Source organism: Pieris brassicae, chromosome 3, assembly GCF_905147105.1.
Source record: "Pieris brassicae chromosome 3, ilPieBrab1.1, whole genome shotgun sequence".
NCBI lineage: Eukaryota > Metazoa > Arthropoda > Insecta > Lepidoptera > Pieridae > Pieris > Pieris brassicae.
In genome coordinates this window covers 22,127,956-22,150,178 of record NC_059667.1, presented here as the reverse complement: position 1 = coordinate 22,150,178, position 22,223 = coordinate 22,127,956, and the positions used below count along the sequence as shown (strand labels likewise).

Sequence of the window (22,223 nt, the reverse complement as noted above, 5' to 3'; positions counted from 1 at the left end):
TATTGCTATTGTGAAAAATATATAGTTAAATAGTAGTATACTTTCGGCTTTGTATTATATTATAAATGTTTATTAGACCACCATCACATAACATTTAAACTGATACTCGACAATTAAAGTCTTTCGTAAGTAGAAAGCAACCATTCTATGCTAATTTGTTAATTGTTAGATTACAAGTAACATGCACACGCTTAGAACTGTCACAGACGCAATGAAGAGATAATTTTGACTTCCATGTTTGTATCCGGCATACTTTATCTATGGTCTTAGTCATAGTTGTCTGTATCTGTATTAAATATCATTTAAAAAGTTCTTGTTGATTTCCTGCAAATATACTCTATGGCTTTTTATTCCATAGATTAAAAGTAGTTTTATCTTATAGCATTACTTAATATTAACCAAAGAGATCGAACATGAACTTGTATGAAAAAGTTACTGGCTGTCAAACAACGCGCGCGGGAAAAAAAGTTTCTGTAAAAAGTAAAAACGCGCGAAACACATTTTTTGTTGTTGTTGCTTCGTAATCGTTTTTAGATAATACTTACAAATATCTTTATGTATGTGTATGTGATAATTAAATAAAATAAATAAATAAATATTCGGTATAATTTGACGTAAGATAAATACAAAATAATAATAACAGTACGTAATATTCATCATAATCGTTAACCTTGCATAAATGTTTAATTCTGACATTGATATTAATCGTAAATAAATCTTTGTGTTTCTTCATTTATGACAACGCCCAATGTCACACCATTCAGAGCGTGACCACCTTATGACGTGCTTAGGGCGTGTTGCATCAACTCGAAAGTTATTTACAAAAAGTGTTTAGATTTATTTGTTAAACTATAGAATTTAACTGATGGTACAGTAACACCACCACAGTATATAATCACTAAAGATAAAATAAATAAGAAAACAAAAACAGATACATTTTATTTATTTATATCGTCACGCCTTTTCCCCGTAGGGGTTGGCACAGACAATGGATCTCCACTTGCTACGGTTCTGACATACCTCATAATGACATTGACCATGCATGCTCGTGGGTTATGGGCACTTTAAAATTGTCCTTTCTCTAGTACTACCTGGTTTAGGTACGACAAGGCCTACCCAACCCGAGTTCACCATACCAGTTTTTAAAAGGCCGGCAACGCACTCGCGAGCCTTCTGCAATTGAGTGTCCAGTGTCCATGTATCACTTACATCAGGTGAGCCTCCTGTCCGTTTGCCCCCTGTTCTGTAAAAAAAAAAGTGTGCATGTACTAGTGTACACACGTAAGAAGTGTAAATTATTTATGACCTTATTTTTCGAATAATGATCTACTATATGCAACTTTACAGATTGGTGAAATAAAGCTAAATTAGATAAAGTTTAATAAAAGGCTTTTATTATCATAGACTAGGATACAAATAATACAATTATTTCATTTTACCGTATTACTAAGATTATTACAGAATTTCATTAATGGTAATAGAATTATTACTATCATTTTTGTCGTTATTATATATTTTGTTATTAACGGCTTCGAATCACTTCGAATCAACCGTGGTAGGGACAAGAAAAAGATGGCGAGTAACGGAAAAATGTGACGCGTAACCGAAAAATGTGACGGCCATTTTTTTCCAACGCCGACAAAGAAGTTTCACTTCAAAAATCCACGCTTGTGTTGTGTTGTTGTGTTGCCCACTTGATAACCACTTCTTGTTCCCTTCTACATGACCAAACCACCTAAGCTTTCCCTTTAATATCTTTCTCACTATGTCTGACTGATAACGTATCACTATGACTCATCCCATCACACAATGTTACACCGCACTTACTTCTTAACGCTCTCATTTACACGGCATTTATTCCACTCTCATTCTCTCTCTGCCACACCCAACATATATCATAAATGTATATTTATAATCTTGGTTTCTCTTTATAATACTTAAGAGTATTTTATTATAAAGTCTGATTCTTGTGTCAAACTTAATGAAAGCGAGCTTTGACCTGTTTCGTAATAAACAATATTACATTTCGAATAAGGTAAATCTTTTTTTATGTCTGGGCCTTAGGTTTCTGTGTTTGCTTCGTGATCATTTGTCAATTTAATAGGTAGTGAAGTGTAGTCTGTGAACTGTGAAGAATACCGTCGACTTTTTGCAGTCTTAGGCACAAATTTCCTGTCAATGTTTTCCTTTTCCGATACGCTAATAAAAGTGCATTGAGGCAGTCGGTAATCGAAGCTAAGACCTCATATTTGACCTTAAGCCACTAGCCGTTTTAGTGCCATACAAGTTTTACCAAAATATTGCATGCATTTTTATAGGAACAAGAGAAATGTTCACAATTCCCGTTACAATACATAAATATTTAAAAAAAATTGTGAGCCGTCACGGGACGCCTGGCAGATGTGAAACATCGACATTCTTTTGTAAAAGTAATATGCAGAAAAGAACATATTGTGATAGGAACTAAATATGTCTTAATGATAAAATAAAATATTACGATTTCTATTTATTGAATAAATTCATTAAATACAAAAATTTACGAATTTATTTCAAATCGTGACTACTTAATTCGTTTAATCAGTAACTTCGGTAATAGTTATATTCGATGTTGCCTCTGAGGACGGTATTACTGTGACAATTGGTCGATGGTAACTGAAGTATGTTACAAAAGTATTTGACATAACATTATCAAGATATCTAATAAATACAGCATCTATTGTTGTTCCGCGCTCGAATCTCGCGAGATCCTGTGTAATTTTTTGGGATCAATCCCGAAGCATAATATGACGAGATCCCGTTCGGGATTGACGGGATTGGGCTGCAATGGTCAGCGATTCTACACACATCAGCTCGGGACGCTTCACGCGACATTGCACATTACATAGGGTACATTGCAATGGACATTAGATGCCGGTTAGCAGATAGACATCTTGAGACACTTTAGAAGATACTCTTTTTTTGGAAGTTACTTTCAAAATCACCAATTTTAATCTACTTGAGCTATACCTACTTTTGTTTTGATTATGTTCATGTAATTAAAATTGTTAGTTGTTTAGTTCGTATTGTTAAAGGATAAAGGCTTTTGTTTTCTTTCAAATAATATTTTATTTACATATATACACTATCACAACAATGCCGTTTTCATCGTATTCAGTCACGTGAATTATTTTTTTAAACTATACGAGATACCGAAAATTTCGGGATCCCGCTGGATTGATATTTCTAATCCCACGGGATCTCGAGTCGGGATTGCATTCCCTAGATGTTTCACATCAAAAGCAACATTCTCTTCAGGAGATTTTATACTATGATAATAAAAAAAACACAGATATTGAATACTACATATTTGCTGTCAAAACGAGCGATGTCATTTTTCAAAACTAGCAGCGCGTTGACGCTCCATGGCACTAAAAGGACTAGGCCAGCACTGCTCTAGCTAAAATAAATACATAGATAAAAGACAAATAGCTTAAATTTCGAATACGAGAGAAAACACGATTTAAGTGTGATTTTCACTTATTCGTTAACTGTATACAGATTATGGCGGAGTTGGCTACTACGTTAGGACTTTCTAACATATTTAATTCTGTAAAGGTTTATTAACATCTGATCGGTACGGATGCTGCTTAAAGAACACCTGGTGAATACTGAATGCTAATACAAAACATTCAGACGTGACGTTGACTGAATTACTTAAAAGTCAGCCTTGTATGTATATACATTTTTATGAGCAGCAAAAATACATATAACACAGTTTGTGTTCTCGTGTCCATTGAAACCCTCAGTTATTTTATCTTTTTCGTGATGTGTCAGCATCAGCCTGTGACACACTGTCAACTTTCTGGATCTAAGACATTACAGTGTCCTCAAATGTATTTGGACACATGTATTACAAACTCGTATGATTATAATCAATGTAGTTTTGTCACTATATTTAAATTTATTGTGTTTTCTTTAAATATATATATTTTGTGTTTTACATAAAGCATTTAAACACATAATTTGGAATTAGTAAAACGCTTTTTGACGCTTTAGTTATTACTGTACAATAGAATCTGTTAAGTCGAAACCTCCGACACTGAACACAATAATTTCTTCCGTTCAAGCCAAGACCCAAATTAATCAAAATAATCAATGAGCCTTTCAAGTCTTTTTACCGTTTATAATTCAAAAAAATTAATTGGACTGTGTATCTCAAACAGCAATCTTTTATTTCACCCCTCCTAATTAAAAATTCGTCAAAAAAATCGTACCTTACGTTACGTCAAAATCCTCCAAAAAAATTTACGTCTTCCTTGAGATGAGAGGAGTTGTCAGAAGATTTATATACCTGCAGCTGAGTTTCTTCATCGGACGAGGCAGAATACGAAATTACACCCGTATTACGACTTTCTGGAACCAGCTGCCGACTGAAGTATTTCCGAACCAATTCGACTTAGGGTGCTTCAAAAAAAGTCACTCGCGAGCCCTCTGGCATTGAAAGTGTCCATGGGCGGGGCGGTATCACTTACTAGGTGAGCCACCTACCCGTTTGCACACTGTTCTATATAAAAAAAAATAATCGAGTTATATAGGTTCAACTGTATTGAACGCTACTTAAAATAACATTAACGAATATAATCAGAGTTATTTTTAAATGGTTTAGGCAACAGGACTTCCTTATAAGGAAATGGTGAGATTTATTTCATATAATCTGGCCTTTAAAATCATCCAGTCATGGTGTGATGCAGATGGATAGATCTCATATCGAGGGCCATCGAACCCTGGACCGCTACGTCGATAACGACAATTGAAACTACGCTGTCTCGATCCGACACAGATATGCTTCACTGGATTGAATTTAAATATATAATATTACTGTATTAAAACGACATTATCTATTAGTAATCATAAATATACAATAGGCACAATTTTCTTTACCTACATAGTAATTAATAAAAAGAAAAACAAATTGAAAAAGTTTTATCACTGTGGCAGTGTTTAACGCTGGCAGCATTTCCTTGCTGTATTGTGATTCTTATTCCTTGAGCGAGGAAAGCATTAGGTCTGACATCATATACCAGGTGCCAAGTTAATTCATTAATTAGCGCCTGTGCTCGTGAACCCTACGGCCCAAGAGACTCTATTGGAAAGGGAACAAAATCGAAGTTGAAGGAAAGATTCTTATATTTGAGCTGTTTATTATGTATTGAATTCTTCTATTTGTTTTACCTGCCCTGAAGATCTTAAATTACCCGTTTCAAGTTCTACCTATTTACTACCATTTTTTTTATTCTCTTGAAAATTTGGTTATTTGATTAATTAAGTTTCGTTTTCGTTGATTTCTGTACAAAAATATTTAAATTTAATGAATTGTCATTTTACCTCATAATTGTTTTTTTAATTTATTCTCAGATCTTTTGTTTTAACTGTAAGAAGTGTTATTGAACAATTTCTTATTTTATCCTTATTAGTAAATTAGGTTAGACTTCATTTTTTATTGGTCTTTAGTAAGCTAGATCGTAATGTTGATCATGAATACAAAGTACTCTCAGTATAATATTTCAATATCGACCTCGCAACTTCGCTAATGGTGTATGCTTATAGGCTTTGATATATTTTTATATAAAAAGGTATAATTGTCAGTGTCCTATCCAGTACAAATAACTCCCCACTTAACCGAACAAGTGCCTGGAGCCATCAAGTAGAAATTCCAAGCAATGAGCTCCATTCCACTTATGATATTGTTGTCATTTCAAAACCAAAGTACTGGGTGAAGACACGTAACTCGAAGGCGAATCCCGCATATCGGAAATACCAACCGTAATTGTTACGATTCGTTGATTGTTTTACTTAAAACAAAGCGTTTTTTTGTTCGACGACTAAAGCTTGTGTGGATCAATTTATATACCATAAAGGCGTTTTATTCAGGATGTGGTGAGTTTAGTTATTTAAATTTGAGTTAAATGTTCTATTTAAAATAAACTCCAGCTGGCCTAGCTTATCATTTTGCCCTTTGCCAGGCCATAGACATATTTTCATTAAAACGTTATATAACTGGTTATTAAAATTGTCTGTAACCTGTTTAATTATTCTCGGACGTAACAGGTAAGTTATACAACTAACGATAATTTGTGTGCTACAAACATTTTAAACATCGCAAAGTAGTTGTATTTTAAATTGCAAAAGAACGGAGATAAAAGTGAACGAGTTAGATAAAAATACATCCGGGCGTTTTCACTTGGCACTGTTTATTTTGTATGTCCCTATCTAGGTACTAGGTGGAATAGATAATATGCCTAGGAGGACAATTCATTTTTATTTAATGAAACAAGCCGTATCATTAACAACATCATTTAGGCCTACTTTTCGTTCATGTTAAAAGAAACCATAACTTATAAACCATAGACGAATACAAAGTTATACAATTAATCACTTAAAAGATAAATAAATAAACGTAAATGATAATTTATTTAATTTAGTTATTATTATTCTAAAAAATATTTATTTGGCCTTCAAGATTGCCAAAATACCGTGCCAATTTTGAAAAAGTACCAGGGCCTTATAAAACGCGAGGAGTATTGAAACAAAACAAGTGAAAGCTCAGCGAGGCAGAGTTTACACAACAGTTAAGGAAAACGGGTCCTAATATAGTACTGAGTACGACACGTTGCACAAAAATGGTACCGCAATAGACGAGATTCCAGTGTGGCCCTTAGAGTGACCAAGATTTTCGCTTAATTAAAGATAACGATCTTGGGTCAAATTTTCTCGTGTATTAACTCTATTTACGGACATGGCTATGATAGGAACGGTGGCGAGCTATTTTCAAAACTGTAATATCCGTATGGCAGATAAGTTTTGGGGGGAATACGTGAAACGAGACATGAATACTCACATTGCCAGTAGGCTCACATGTTCGTTGTCGGCCTTTACTTGTGTTTGGTCCTTCGCTATTAAAACATTTCTTAATTGTGGCACCCATAACCACTTCGTTACCAGTCTTCCAAACATTATCTCTATTATTTTATATATATTTTTTGAATTCCATATATTATTTTAGATCGCCTTACTAGAATATCAAAAAAAAACAATATAGAAAATCCTAAGTCAAGTATTATGTATTTATTAATAATTTGCAAGAATTTAAGAATACAATACAATGAAAATAATTACATAAAAATGAGGGCTATTGGTGACCTTATCGCTTTCAACCGAACTCTTCCAGGCCACCAATGTGAGTAAAAAAATTATATTACATAACGTTTTGCAACAAGTGCAAATCTACATAAGACATAAAGCTAGTTACTTAGATAAAAATGGAACAATGCAAATAAATTATTATGTGAGACGTCCCAAAAATATGGAAATAATTGTCACAATATGTCTAATTATCCTGACAATTAAGTTGACATACGGTACTTTCCACATTTAACTAATCACTAATTAGCTATGAGACAGTTAGTTAAATAGTTACAGAGGATTTCAGGGCATACCACAGAGTCTAGACCACGCAGACCATAACATATAAATTGTAGTGAACTCGTTTTTTTTTAAATTTATATTACTTTATTAAAATTAGTTCTTGATCTCGGTGAATCCGACACAAAAAGTTTCACATATTACTTTGTGACGCTGACGTGGTCGAGCTGGTTCTTTATATCATATAATAGATAGAGATCTACATTTATGAAGACCTGCTTAGGTGTCTCAGTACGTTATATTAGCTGATGCAGAAAATCTGGGCGTTATTTAAAATTGTTCGTTACATTTTAAAGTACTTCCATCTGGGAGTGTGCAGGAGGGTTGTTCGGATTACCTGCAGCTGAGTTTCATCATCGGACGCGGCAGAATATAAAAAATCCACCTGTATTACGACGAAGGTCATAACCAGCTGTCCATCTAGATAGGAGCAAACGATTGATAAACTAATCCCGAATTTCTGTATATGTTCGGTGGGTTGTTAAAAATGTCATAAATATGTTAGGGCCACAAAATTTGGACCCCTTAAAAGCATGTTGTTTTGTTCGTCTGTTGATATGTACATTGGTATTATTTCCAGCAGTTGTCATTCGTATAGTAATTTGTGATTTCGTAATTATCACTTTCAAACCAACCTATACTTAACAATAGCAATCCGAAGATGTTTAAGTATTTCTGACCTTAGGGATCCTTCAAGACAAAAGCACTAGTGAATCGTCTGGCATTGAGTGTCCATGGGGGGCGGATATCACTTAACAACAGGAGAGCCTCCTGCCAGTTTTCCCTGTGGTCTATTTAAAAACGACTAGGCAGGCATTGAAATGACAGGACCAGGTCTAAAAATAAGTATTCTCATACTCGCTTCATTACGATGTTTTTCTTGGGTTTCGATCAATCGATTGGTTCATCCAGACCTTTAAATATAACCAGAAGAGTAGCAAAACTACTAGGCTAACATAATTGTTCTTAAGATCCAAATATAGATAGATAGATAATTTATTTTCTGCTCGAATAAATTGTGGTAAGAACGTTTATCGCATGTTATCAGCAAACTTTCTATGTTAGATTTCTATACCTTCGCCATATCTTATCTTGTACGACAATATTTACAAATATTGGGACTAAAATTACGTGAAAATGATTACGAACTTGTCCTGGAGATAAGTTTTTTTTCACTTGTCAATTCAGATATATGTCGCAGCCAACTATCTTGATAAGCCGTTCAATTAACAGTCTAGCCTCTTAACTAAACAGCGCTGTTTAACTAGCGGCCTGAAAGATATTGCAGTAGCGTTTGTAACAATATTTAATAAACTGGCTATTGGTTAGGCGATTCGTACGATAGAATGACCATGTGGCAGAAATAAAAAAGATGAAACATCTGACATACAAAACATTTCTTAGTATTGTCTTTTGTTAAAATATCTTTTACACATTAAGAAAAACACTTTTTGAACGGATTGAAGCTATGTATTATTATTAAAAACTTATAATTATTTACATAATTCTAAAAAAAATTTCCGACGTTTCGCGTGCTTTTCAGCGTGCACGAGTGAGTAAGTGTCCATGGGCGGTATCACTTAACATCAGATGAGCCTTCTGCCCGTTTGCCTCCTATTACATAAAAACATACAACATAGAATTTAGATAATCTACTAGATATACCTCTATTGAAGATATGTTGTTCAAGAAAAAACGCTCTTATGCGAGAGACATTCCAGGTTACAACTCAAAACAATTACAATAATTAATGGCCGTTTATGACAGAAACATCGTAAAAGTGTGTCATATTCTAAGTTACATAACACCGAACGCCTACATTAGATCGTAGATTGATGATAGAACTATTGTTTATGTGAAATTATTTTAACAAAACGGATTCAATGTGACCCAGATAATATATATCGTTAGTAATTTTTTTATCACACGATTTATACTTTCCCTCACCGTAGGATAGTATTTTGTTAGAACGAACACAACAAAAAAGACGTGTGCGTCTAGACGAACAATAGTTATTGTTGCGTGTTTGGTATTGGTGCAAAGATTCTGTTGACCATTTCATACCTTCTTGTTTCCTGGTACTTCCAATCATGTTCACTATCAAATTAATATAATGAAAATAAGGTATCTTTAAATTTATCAACACATTTTAGCCAGTCAGCCCGAAAAATATATAACAAAACAAGAGTATCTCCAAGGGTTTGCCTGTGTATTATTATAGCACGTATCGCACATCTTCCCAACCCATGTGACCCTAGTAATTAGCCCAGACCACTAACAGGTCGATCTAGGTAATCTAGCGCCCGCTAATTGCCTGCTTGTAAATTGACACTCAACTTATCAAGATTAGGCACACTTATTTCTATTACATCGTTATTTTAACTATGAATTAAATTTATAAGTCAATTTTGGACGATCAGCCGTTGACGTTATTATTAAGTAAGTACCTACTAGAATAGAATTCAGCTGGGACCTTTGTTTTTGTCAATATAAACAGTATGGTTGTTCTAAACGATGTCATCGGAAACGGTTTAGACTTCAATCTGATAAATATTGTTTTCCGCCGTTTGTAAGTTATATTTTGTTTCCACATGTATTTTAACAATGAAAAGCTGATTACAGAAATAATCCATTACTTAATTACTTCTGCCAATGCCTACTGGCTTATCAAATCTGTGTTTTTATTGTTTGTACAGAAACATTGAACTGCCTACATTGTAGTATGTGATATTTTATTATATATGATATTTTTATATTACTTTATTGTATCACAACATACGTTGATACTATCCGGTACAACTGCTTAAAACATAAATTGAAGACTGAATAAATTTTTAGGAGATTTGGTTGCAATTATAAAAAACATTAATAAGTTTCCTATTTTTAAGTATTTTTTTTATTTAATCAGCTTTATGCATAGAATACAATGGAATCGTAGTCTTCAGATCGTAAATCTACGATCATTAATTTTCATTTGTTTGAAAAATGTCGAAATAATTGTGAAACTCGCGCGCAGTCGTGCGTGTAAGTCTCGATATTAGTTATGTAATGAAATATAGATCGTGTAGCTTCTATGATCTAGCTTGTGATGACATTCTAGAAACGTTGAATCGTTGGGGCATGGGGAATTACATTCGAGCTGATTTATATACCTGATTTATCAATTCTGAAATAAATGCTCTAAATTGTCCAAGCGATTTCAAAACAAAAAAAAAATCTTTTACCCCAGATACTTAAGCGTCATGTCCATCTAATTTTCTTCTGTAGTGTACTTTTTCTACTGTAATTTTTAGCTTTTCAAGAACACAATTGAGCACGCACTCAGCGTTGGTCTGCATTTTGAAGCTTATATATTTATATTATGTATACAAGATGATGTAAGTCAGGTTTCTTCATCTTTAGGTAAAATAAATTTTAAAAAAACCTGTATTCCAGTTATACATAATAAGGCTTATATTAAGTCCATGTCATAATGTTTAACATTAGTACTCGACCTCCGGAACACTTCCAAATTGTTTCAATTGTCTCTCATCCTTGCCATCATTTTCTAATCCTCTCCGACTATCCATTTTATTTTTTCTTCCCAGGTGTCACTTTGTCCTTTTTCTTTATGATACATTGTTATGTAATAAATCTGATACTAGTAATGTATAAACATAGAAATTTATTCGGAGTCCGGTTTACTAAACATCGTCGAATAAATTCCTTTATTCAACAACATAAATATGTAGGGCGGGTACAATGCTCGTAAGATACACCATTTGACAGATAACAGCCGCCATCTTGCGTAACGGTTCAAATTCGAAATTGGAACTTTGGTTTATCCGTCTATTGGCAGGTTATACAATTTAGAGGCTCAGACTGCATGATTAGGGCATAGACTATAGATTTTCAAAAATATTTGGCTCTATTAAAAAAAGATTCAATATTTGAAGTTATTTTTTACAAGCCAAATGATGTTAATACGAGAATGTAAGAAAGTATGTATAAAAAAACAGTGGCTCTTTTATGTTTGGTCTTGGATTTCTGTACCATTTCGTAATCATTTTTTTTATAATAGGCAAGTAGATCAAGAGAGGCCGTCGACTTTTTGGGTTTGAGGCATGATTCCTTACGATGGTTCACCGTACAAGCGAGTGTTATATGCATAAAGAATTTGGTGCTTAGCCGGGAACCTATGACCTCAAGGAAGTCCCAAGGCACTGCCAAGTGCAAGGTGAACACTGCTCGTTCATTATAAAAAGTATTAGTGTATTTCATTTGTGCTTTGTGGTTTTTAATGTTTTTCCAAAGGTTTTTATTTTAAACATGAATCGAACTCTGTAGTTTTAGCATTTAAATTGGCCACTCACTATCGACTAAAGGCCACACCTTATGGAATGAAAAGCAAACCATATAAGTCGGTATGTTGTAACCCTTATAGAAAGTTCGATGTTCTAGTGTCGTGATAAGTACGCTTCTTGGTTAAATTCAAATTATTATCACAATTTTGACCCGCCCGTGGGCGCAGGCTGTTGTATAATCGTTATTTATGTGATGGCAACGGCGATTGTGAATGCTCCAATGATATGTCGATTTGTTTGATAGTTTTTCACCAATATAGCTTTAACCAGAATATATTCTAAAATCTTGCAAAAAATTAAAAATTGGGTAGCACAATGTTACACTTATGAACGTCAATAAAGAAATACACATTAAACGCTTCTAATTTTACATTTACTGCCAATTCTCAAATCAAGGACGTAGAACTGAAGAGAAGAACTGCCAATAAACTCTCCGCCACTCTTTTTAATCGCCAAGTTTTTTGTTTCACAAAATGTTTGTAAGCGCTGCAACCATCATGTTCCACATGACATCTTTAAGTAATTTATAGTTATTTAATATTGTAAAAGATTTGTCCTCAATCAGCTGTAGGCATGGTGAAATAAAAGTACTTACTTCTCCTAGGAGCAACATGCTCCACCGCTACCTGCCCTTCACTTCTGGCTGTCTTTCAGCTGGTCCTCCGTATTAATAGAAACAAAACAAAGAAATTCGTTCAGACGGGATTTGATTAGTTCACAGATTTAAGAGAGACAAGAATTTAAATTCTTCTAAATTGGGAAGCTATATACAGCTAAATTATATACAACAAAAACCTAAACATATAGCCAAAGAAGCAATACATAATACATACAAAAAGTTTCAAATATTTACGAAAGGAAAAGAAACATTAGTTCTGGTATAATATAGCATCATGTAGCATCCCTTGGTTTCATCTTGAGGGCTGAGGTGTTTTTAGTGGTTATGGACTCGCTACCCGTCTGTATAGCAGGGCTTTCAGTGCCCCAGTCCCCGGGTCAAGCTCGACACAGCGGGGGGCTGCGTAAGCGCATTAAAAAAAGCATAAATACAAATCTTTCCACTTTGTAATATTTGTATAGATTATGTTAGTTAAACCACTTGTAACCTTTTTCTTTATACATTGCGTAAGGGCCCACGCACGCACTGCTAATTAAATTATCTCTGTTGACAAATAGTGAGAGCTTTTGTGTGTCTTAATTAGTAAGATTCATTTTGTTAAGCGTCCAAGCATTTATAAACTTTTAACCAAGTATTCCGTAGACGTAAAAACGGTAAATTATATCATGAAACGATACTAATCTTATAAACTCTGCGTAGAAACACATTTTCTTTTATTCTATATGGTTTTCTTCTATATTCGACCAGAATCTAGTCTTTATAAGCTTAACAGTTATAATCTATCATAAATACTTTGCTTAATATAAAGTCAACAAACTGGTGTCTTTAAATAATTAATCGATTTAACGACAAACTCTCTAAAGCGTCAAAATCGATTGGCTTTGGTTTATTTAGCATGTCGTGCATACAATGATACTCTATATAGCATTACGCTAACTCTCAATAACGCCAACAATTGAGTAATAAAGTACTTTTTAATTTGCTAAAATTATCCTAGTCCGCAATAAACTCCACTGTCGGCATCATACATACGAACTTTCTAAGTAATTCGTTCTTTTGTCACGTGTACACTGTTGTTGACCATGACCAATAAGTAGGAGTCGTGGATTACCTATACGTTAGTCTTCTCTCTAGACAACGCCATTAAATTCACAGGCCCTTCAATGTTATTATATAGTTTACACTGTATATGGAAAATAAAGACTCTTCATATCCAAGTGAAACTACGTAACACCGCTTTTGCCAATAGAGAAACCAATTGCGCTACAACCTGTCAGGTTTGGACCTCCGATTTGTGTGTCTGCTTCGTGCATTTACTTTTCTACATGTGATGACCTGACACGCCGTGAAGGTTTTGGTTGTGAGGCATGTTTTCTTTACGATCTTTTCCTTTATCGTACAAGTGAATGTTTAACGTGCACATGGACAGAAACTCTATGGATGCACAGCCGTAGACGAAACGAGAGTCGCAAGCTGAAGCTACTGGACCAGCACTGTTCTGTTTATTATGTTTTTTTTATTTAGCGAACAGGCAGGAGAATCACCTGATGTTATGTGATAAAGCCACCCATGCACACTCACATTCTCAGGAGGCTCGCAAGTGCGTTGCCGGGCCTTTTATGAATTCACTATTTGCTTGAAAGATCCTAAGTCGAATTGCTTGGTTCAACCGAGTGGTGGTGCGCCAAAAACCGCTTGTCCCTGGGTATATGTAAAAAAAAATCTAAATGTTTTATATTTTTATAGATATACAGTCCTGGGTAATAATTTGCTTACTTAAGTTCTCGCTTTAGAAACTTAATTTAATCATGGTAAAAAAAATTAGTACAAAGTAGATAAACTAAACTAGGTATTCTAATTTACAAAATCTAGTAAGGCACGACCAATATCCGGTTGTGAAGTCAACGACCCGCTTTGAAAGATCGCCTTGGATTGTGCGCACGCGCCGACTTATCAGCGCATGCCTAGATCTAGCACTGGGAGATAGACCAGCTAAGACACCTAGGATAATTTAAAAGGGATTGAACACTATACATGAATAAGTATTCCAGTAGTTGCCTGTTCTTTGATACGGTTGATATAATGCCAATGGTTTAACAGTCATTGATGGTTGCTTTGACGTAGAAGTGCCATGAGCTTCAAGGGAAATACAACTGTCACACAGAAAACCCGTGTGGAGTGATACAATAAGCTTTTTTTGTTGATTGACACTGCCGAAGTTGTGACCTTTGTACAATTCCGTCATCAGTTCAAATCGTCTCAGAGCTGTTGTTTTTTTTTTAATATAACAGGGGGCAAAGAGGCAGGAGACTCTACTGATGTTGAAGTGATACCTCCGCTCATAGACACTCTCAGTGCTCGCGAGTGCGTTGCTTCTTCCCTAGGTTAAGGATAGTTCCTTCCCATCCCTTTTTAAACATTTGTAAAAGTGTCATAAGTACAAATCATATCAGAGCTAACTTGACAGTGAGTTAAATTAGTCTGCTCTTTTATATTTTAAGAACATAAAAGTATGAAAATTGTTCGTGTACCGTGCAGTTACAGTTAGTTTGCTAAAATAAGGCTCTTGGCAAATAATAGCTCCAGTTTTGAGCTACCTGCACTCAACCAAGGTACGCTGATTTACGTTTCTGTGGTTAGATATTAAATATATACAGTTAACTTAGTAGAATCTTTTTCGTTTTATTGGACTGCAAATCACCTGAAGATTTATAATCCCATGTTTATTTTATGTTCTTTTTTTATTATTGCTTAATAATTAATATATATATAATATGTAAATATTAACTTAAAGTAGAGAAAACATCAAAAACACCTAACACAGCACAGTACAAATTCAATTTACTATTAAATACGTAAAAACATATCACAACAAACTAAAAAAAATACATTTTTGTATTTGACCTTATGCATGTCATTAAATTTAAGGAGCCAAGCAATCACATCCCAGATTGGCTAAAAAATACCTTTTAATGATGTTATTTTTAGATTCGCGTGAAACTTAGTCTCAAAAATTACATAAAATTTTATAATCTACGTAGTGGATATATCGTTACTGCAATACCTAAGTTTTGACGTTGGTATATATTAATAGCGCAGTATTGGCGCGACTCTCATCCCTGAGGTCGTAGGTTCGATCACCCACTATGCACCAATGAACGCATTTAACATGCGCTAGAACGTTGAAGGAAAACATCGTGACGAAATGTAGACCCTAAAAGTCGACGGCGTGTGTCAGCCACAGATGATAACTTACTTGGTACTTATTATATTGACAATCATGAAACGTACACATTAATCTGAGGCCCAGACCTAAAAAAGTTGTAGCGCCACTGATTTTTTAATATTAAATTATTAAATATAGTATTATTTATTCATTTATTTTCTTATTAGTATTCGCCCAGCTACTAATTATACAATATTTAAACAATTACATTATAAGCAAAAGCCAAAAACGGAATACACATTCAAACATAAACATAAAGCACAGTTACCTATTTATACAAAAAAATATGTAAATATTTCTAATAATTCTTACGTGAAATAAACCTATTTACGACACACGACAGCTTTCAATAGCTTTTTTATTTGCGTCAATGGTTAAAGAACTTCTTCGAAAGATTCTCTTGTCAAGTAAGATTTTGTATCCCACAAAGCAGTATACACCATGTGCATTACGAAAAGCGTCACTAACATTCAGTTAGAAGGGTTGTATTTGACTAAATCGTTATGAAGAGCCCGCATCTTGATTACAATAATGAAATATAATCTAGCAGCAATTAAACAATCCTTTTTTATATCTATAGTCTGTGGTAAACGTTTCTACACTCTTTGTTATAAAATATCGTATATCATTTTTATATTTTGGTTCTCTTGTCTTCGTTTAATTCTTCTGGCTTGAGGACACAGAAAGCTACAATCTGCTCTTTATCTTTTTAAAGTATTGGTAATTCCTGGTATTTCCGAACCCAAATGATAAAAGAAAAGAGAAAAGCGTATCACATCCTTGAATGGAAACGGAGAACGGAGATGTAGGCCTCCTGTGTACTAAGTCATAATACATTATTTTTTAAATAACATTCTCAAAAATGTATTACAGAATTCAGCACTGGTAATGTCGGGTTATGACAATAACGTAATTTCGCGTTTATAACCGCTACAGCGATGTAACAGTGCAACTGTTAACACTGACACAGGTAATCTTCGAAGGTTTCCCAAATGTTACACATTAAAATGCATTCTTATTAATGTGGACGGTTGCCCGGGTGCACGGATAATGCTCCCGTAAAGTCGAGCAAAAAAATCGGTCCGGCTGAAGTATCCTTTTCTCGAAGCATGAGGCTATTTTCCACTCCCGAACTTCGTTGTGAATAAAATTACTAGCCTGAACTTGAATTTACTAAGCAGGGATTGTATAAAGACTGTATATTTCAAAGTTAATGTATTTATTTAAAACAAATAAGAGGTATAATATTCAATGTGGTCACTATAATCTTTTAGGATCATAAGTTGTAGAATAGGCTGCCCAACTTCATACGATTGGCTACCTCCCTAACATCTTTTAAAACTCTGCGGAAACATTTCTTAACCATTTCCTATCGTAAATGCGTGATATGCTTTTTAGTTTTTAGTTAGTTTTATTAATATTTTTAAACTTTGGTTGTGCACTCTTTTGCACTATTTGCACTTTACCATCAAATTTCTCTTTTAGTATTTTTCCCTTACTAGGGTTTGCCTGGTGGAGATCGTTTGTTAGTGATAAGGCCGCCCGTTGCATCCCTTATAATTTTTATTTATTATGTTAATTAAATAAGCTGTCGTTAGCCAATTATTACGCAAATAACTTAAGACAAAGTTTAAGTAGGAACTGAATAAATTGACCGACTTGGTGTTACATGGATGTCACAACTTACAAGTAATGTTTTTGATAGCTTTATTTTTTCTTCAGGGTCCCAATACTGGGAACTCATAAAACACCGTCTAGATGCCGTGCTGTAACCTTACAATTAAATGTTAGGTCATGAAATCTTGTAGGCAATAAAATTCTTATTTGCATACGACTCAAACCTTGAAATATCTAGATCTAGAATACTATGCTATGACATAATGTGCAATTGTCATAACACAATAGTTATAAACACCTGCGCCTGAGCACTCGCACGGAACGTTATGCAACTTAATGCGCAGTACAAAAGATAAAGACAATCTGGCAATACTTTACATTATTAAACTGTTTAATCTATATAAACAAATTTAATTTAATTGCAAAATATGTTGCTATGCTCAAATACCGAGAAGAAACGATCATATTCTTTTTATTCCCTGAACTCTGAAGATGGTTTTAATGATAGATAAATTTCAAAAAAATAGTTTTTTATTTAATACTTAGGTTTTTTCTGAGCAGCGAACTGTACCCATACTGTATTCCATAGCAAAATATTCCATATTACGTTATAAATGTAGCTACTAAAAGAGTAGGCTAAGTATTCATATTAGTTTAATATAAATAAAACAAAGTCGATAGTCTTTCTGATAATATCGATATGCATACTAGTGGTTAAGCATATATCTTTTCTTGGTATTGGAATCCAGGCCATGAATTAATTTCTGCATCAATGACAATTGACAATTTAAGCGGGGGATTTCCCGTTTTTTTATAACTTAATAAAATCGTCTTCTAATAATAATTAAAATGGTTAAATAGAAAACTAAAATAGGTTTAAAAGTTTACCTATGCTGGTAGCATTTCCTCTTGCATTGGTTTTCAAGTTTATTTATGCTTCTATGTCAATCAAAATAAAACTATTTGAAATGTCTTCAAGGTGTCTTAAGAAAGACTCGCCATGACAGCCCATACAAGGCGGGTGTCCTTGGAGGTCGTCCCGGGGACTTTTTGTTACAAAGATTGTCCTCACAGAGTAGCTAGCATAATACTAGCGATAAAAAAGGTTAAGGTTAAAACATTGTTATTGATTTGTCATCTTTTTTTTAATATTATGGCAATAGTTTTGACTTTATGCCAGTTTCAAACTAAAAGGTTGGGATACTACACGCGAGAAAAATGTTTACATCTTTCGTAGTTATGAAAAGTGTCTGCTTTGCACAGACTACTGCAAACCTTAAAAATTTGTAGTAGTCTGTGCGAAAGAGAACTGTCGTCAGATAGGACGTCGTGGCTAAACGACCTTTTTGTTACGTTAACAACATTGTTACTGTCTTTTTCGTTCGATAGTGATTATTTTGGTGATATAAAAATGTATAAGTATTGTGAATAAACAAAATGACTACTAGTCATTAAAGCTCCCACACTGTCCGCAATCTATTGACAATAATTTTAGCGGCAACATATTTTAATTGCTAAAGTCTCTATTATTAAAGTACACTGTATCAGTAAGAGTGGAGTGATTTTTTCTCTGCACATCGCGTCGTGGCAATAACCGCGCTATGCGTCTGTGCTTTTTGTTACGCGTTTGTTTTAGCGACATCTACCGGACAATAGAATAAATTAAGATTCATTGAATGGCGCCAGTTCTTTACAATTATCTGTATAAATATCTTATGTCTTTAAAGCGATGAGTCTTCGATTCAAGTGTAATACATTTTAATGTTAATTACATATATAATGTTATCTTTATTTATTAAACAAATTCAACTAATATTATGACAAGAAAATGTTACAAAGACTTAAACTGCTGTAAATATTTTGGTAATCCAAACACAATATTTTGTAAATCGCATCTGTTTTAAGAAATTTCTTATAAGAGAGTTGAATTTTGAATAATCAACTTTAAAATGATGTCCTCAAAACAAAGATTGCTTCACCGAGAATCAAACCTTCGATCTAATTTATACCACAGCCTTAAGCTACGACGGATACTCAAAACTGATAAAATCCAGTAAATTTTTAAACAATGCAAAACTTAATAATAATTTCAAAGAATTCAAAGTTATAATTTTCGTTATTATTATTCAACGTCGAGCCGAGGTGAGGCTTACTTAGAATTTATTAATAGGGTTTTTAGATCAAGAGCTTGCTTTTAGTTTTTAGGTTTTTATTATTATTATTATTTTTTGTCATCCATCGGATTTTAAGTGATACCGGCGGCCATGGACATTGCCATAAGGCTCGCCAGTGCGTTGTCGGCCTTTTAAGAATTGGTACGATCCGTTATTTTACTGAGAACTGACTTGAGGACACTATGAGGAACCAGCTGCCCATTAAAGTGTTTCCGAAACAATTTGACTTAGTATAACGGTACCTAAATTAATTACAAAAAATAACAATAATAATAAGTAACCCATTATTGGATTTTGTCAGTTATGTTAAAAAACGTAAAGATGTTTTGTATTGGTAAAGACATTTAAAGTGTCAGCAGCTCCTGGTCTATAATAATGTGAGCATTAAAAATCAGACGAGTTAAAGGTCGATGGGGTAGCTGTAAAGTTTTTATATGCTTTCTACGTTGTGGAAGGTCGGATATAAATTACGTGTTTTGTTGGACGCATAATTGCGCGGGAGTCGTTAAGTTGATAAAACACTGTATAGTAACTAGCTTAGTAATTGTTGCTTAACAATATTTTTTACTAGAGTTTTATTTTACCTGAACACTTCATAATACAAAATGAACTGACGTAAAATTGGTACATAACGTAATAAACAATTCTGTTATTTTTGATCCGTCGACTAATTACTAATCTGTGGTCTATTTCACATACTAAAGACAACCTGAGAATTGACATTTGTAAAAATTTGTTCTTTTTTACCAAAGGCAATTTACACTGTACTGTACAATAGTTGAATATTTAAATTGAAAGTGTACAATGTATATATATGACTAAATTCCACTTGATTTTATAGACCAAATTACTCAATATAAATTACCTCTAAAGGATTGCAACATTACATATTATACTAAAATATCCTTCGTGAAATTAACAACATAAATATATTATAATATTTATTCATTATTCTAAGATTTCTGATAAATATCACCAATACATTAACTTAAATTGTAGTGAGAGTTAAAATGTTTTGCGAACTCTGACTGACAAGTGACATATGCAAGAAATTGCGATTCAAAATTAGTCCGCTCTCGAAACATATGAAAATATACTTTATATTTCATTTATAGTTTATATTATACTAATTAGTTAGTTTATAACATTTGTCAACTTAATAAACATAAATCTGTCATTTGTTATTTTTAGATTTCTAAAACTATCTTTAAGTTAAATTCTAGTGAATTGTCAATGTGACACTTGACAATCATGAAATGGCGGTTGAAAGTTAGTCCGCCCGCGTTAAAATGAAAATAAACTTTATAATTAATTTATTACGTGTCTGGCGTAGATTACTTTGAATGATGAAAATACGATAATTATCTGTGCGTAGTTCGTATCGTTTATCAAGTGATTTTACGATATACTACTTACAATGCAATAAAGTCGGAGTATAAATAGGACCTCACTGTGCAAGTATATTGTGTAATTTTACGAATTTTAAGAACATATCTTTGGGTTTAGTTATGTAAGGAGATTTACTACATAACAAATATTAAAAAGGTGTAACAGTTTTTAAATTATTACTGAATGATTTTTTTTTACTTTTGCTACAATTGGTTTAGAACAAAAACACTAAAAATCTACTAATATGAAGGTTATGTAAAAGCCAATAAAATGTAATTCGTTGGCAATGAAAACGTGCTCTACAGTTAATCTTATTGTTACAGGTTGGTTCTCAACATGCAGCTGTCGGGGCGGAGCGCTAGCCACTCCTCGGGCGTCCATATCTGCCTTGTTGCGGAATCGCGCCTTCGCCCTCGTATCTCCGCGAGCCATATCTGCATACCGGGCGAGGCCGGCCTCAGGTATTATTGATGGTCTCAAAATATTTTTATCTTTTTATTCTTTGGGAGGTTTGGAGGATATAAAGGTTTGGTTAAACGAATTATTTAAAAGTTTTTAAATAGCTCATACATAAATTACATTTCTTAATAGTTCAAGTATTACGTCACGCAATTTTTGGAGATTCTCGACACACCCCTCCCCCTGAAACGCGCCGTAACGTTTCTGTATGCAATAGTAAAACGTTCTGTGACCAACCCCAGTGACTCTTTATACCTAAAATTTACCATTATGTGCTGTAAAGTACTGGAAAAAGGAAGTAATATTAACAAGAAATACAGTTTATAACGCAGTTTCATATTACGCGATTTCAGTTCTTCGTTATAACACCGCTATTCACTTATACAACGAGGGGATTTCAAACGTTATATTTATGTACTGTGACATTTGTGTTTTGTACGCACTTATTTCGTTTATTTAAATGGAGGAGAAAAGATAAACATAAATTATTTGTACATAACGCGTTGGGGTCATACAAGCGTTATTCGATAATACTCCTACAACGCGATACCAATCTTCTGAGTTAGAGTCCTATGTACAGTCTAGGTCCAGTTGATTTTGTTGTATGTGTCCATCTTTTTTCCCACGATATATGTCCTGCCTTTTTCCACTTAGTTCTTACAGCGTGTATATGTGTGAGTTTTGTTTTTTTACTAATGTCAATAGTTTTTGATTCTTTGAATCTTTAGGATGCTTCTCTCCATTGCTCTACGCACATATTACTGTATTAATGTGTTAAATAGGTTATTATAATATTCTAATATAAACATAAAAATAAAGATATATCATGTGTTTGTGCATTTGAAGCGTTGAATAATAAAACAGGAATAGAACACAGACAGTATTTTTTAAATTTTATTCATCCTCGCAAATCTCCGAAATTATTCAATCGATTG

The 22,223-nt window shown here is 33.6% G+C and overlaps 1 protein-coding gene across 1 annotated transcript in view; it reads left to right on the top strand.

The window, feature by feature from the left end:
* The window catches only part of LOC123706806, a 90,115-nt gene that overhangs the window by 50,679 nt on the left and 17,213 nt on the right, over positions 1-22,223 (top strand). Inside the window, exon 3 of the mRNA XM_045656261.1 lies at positions 21,153-21,290. Coding sequence (XP_045512217.1) covers positions 21,153-21,290 — 138 coding nt within the window. The remainder of the gene's footprint in view (positions 1-21,152; positions 21,291-22,223) is intronic.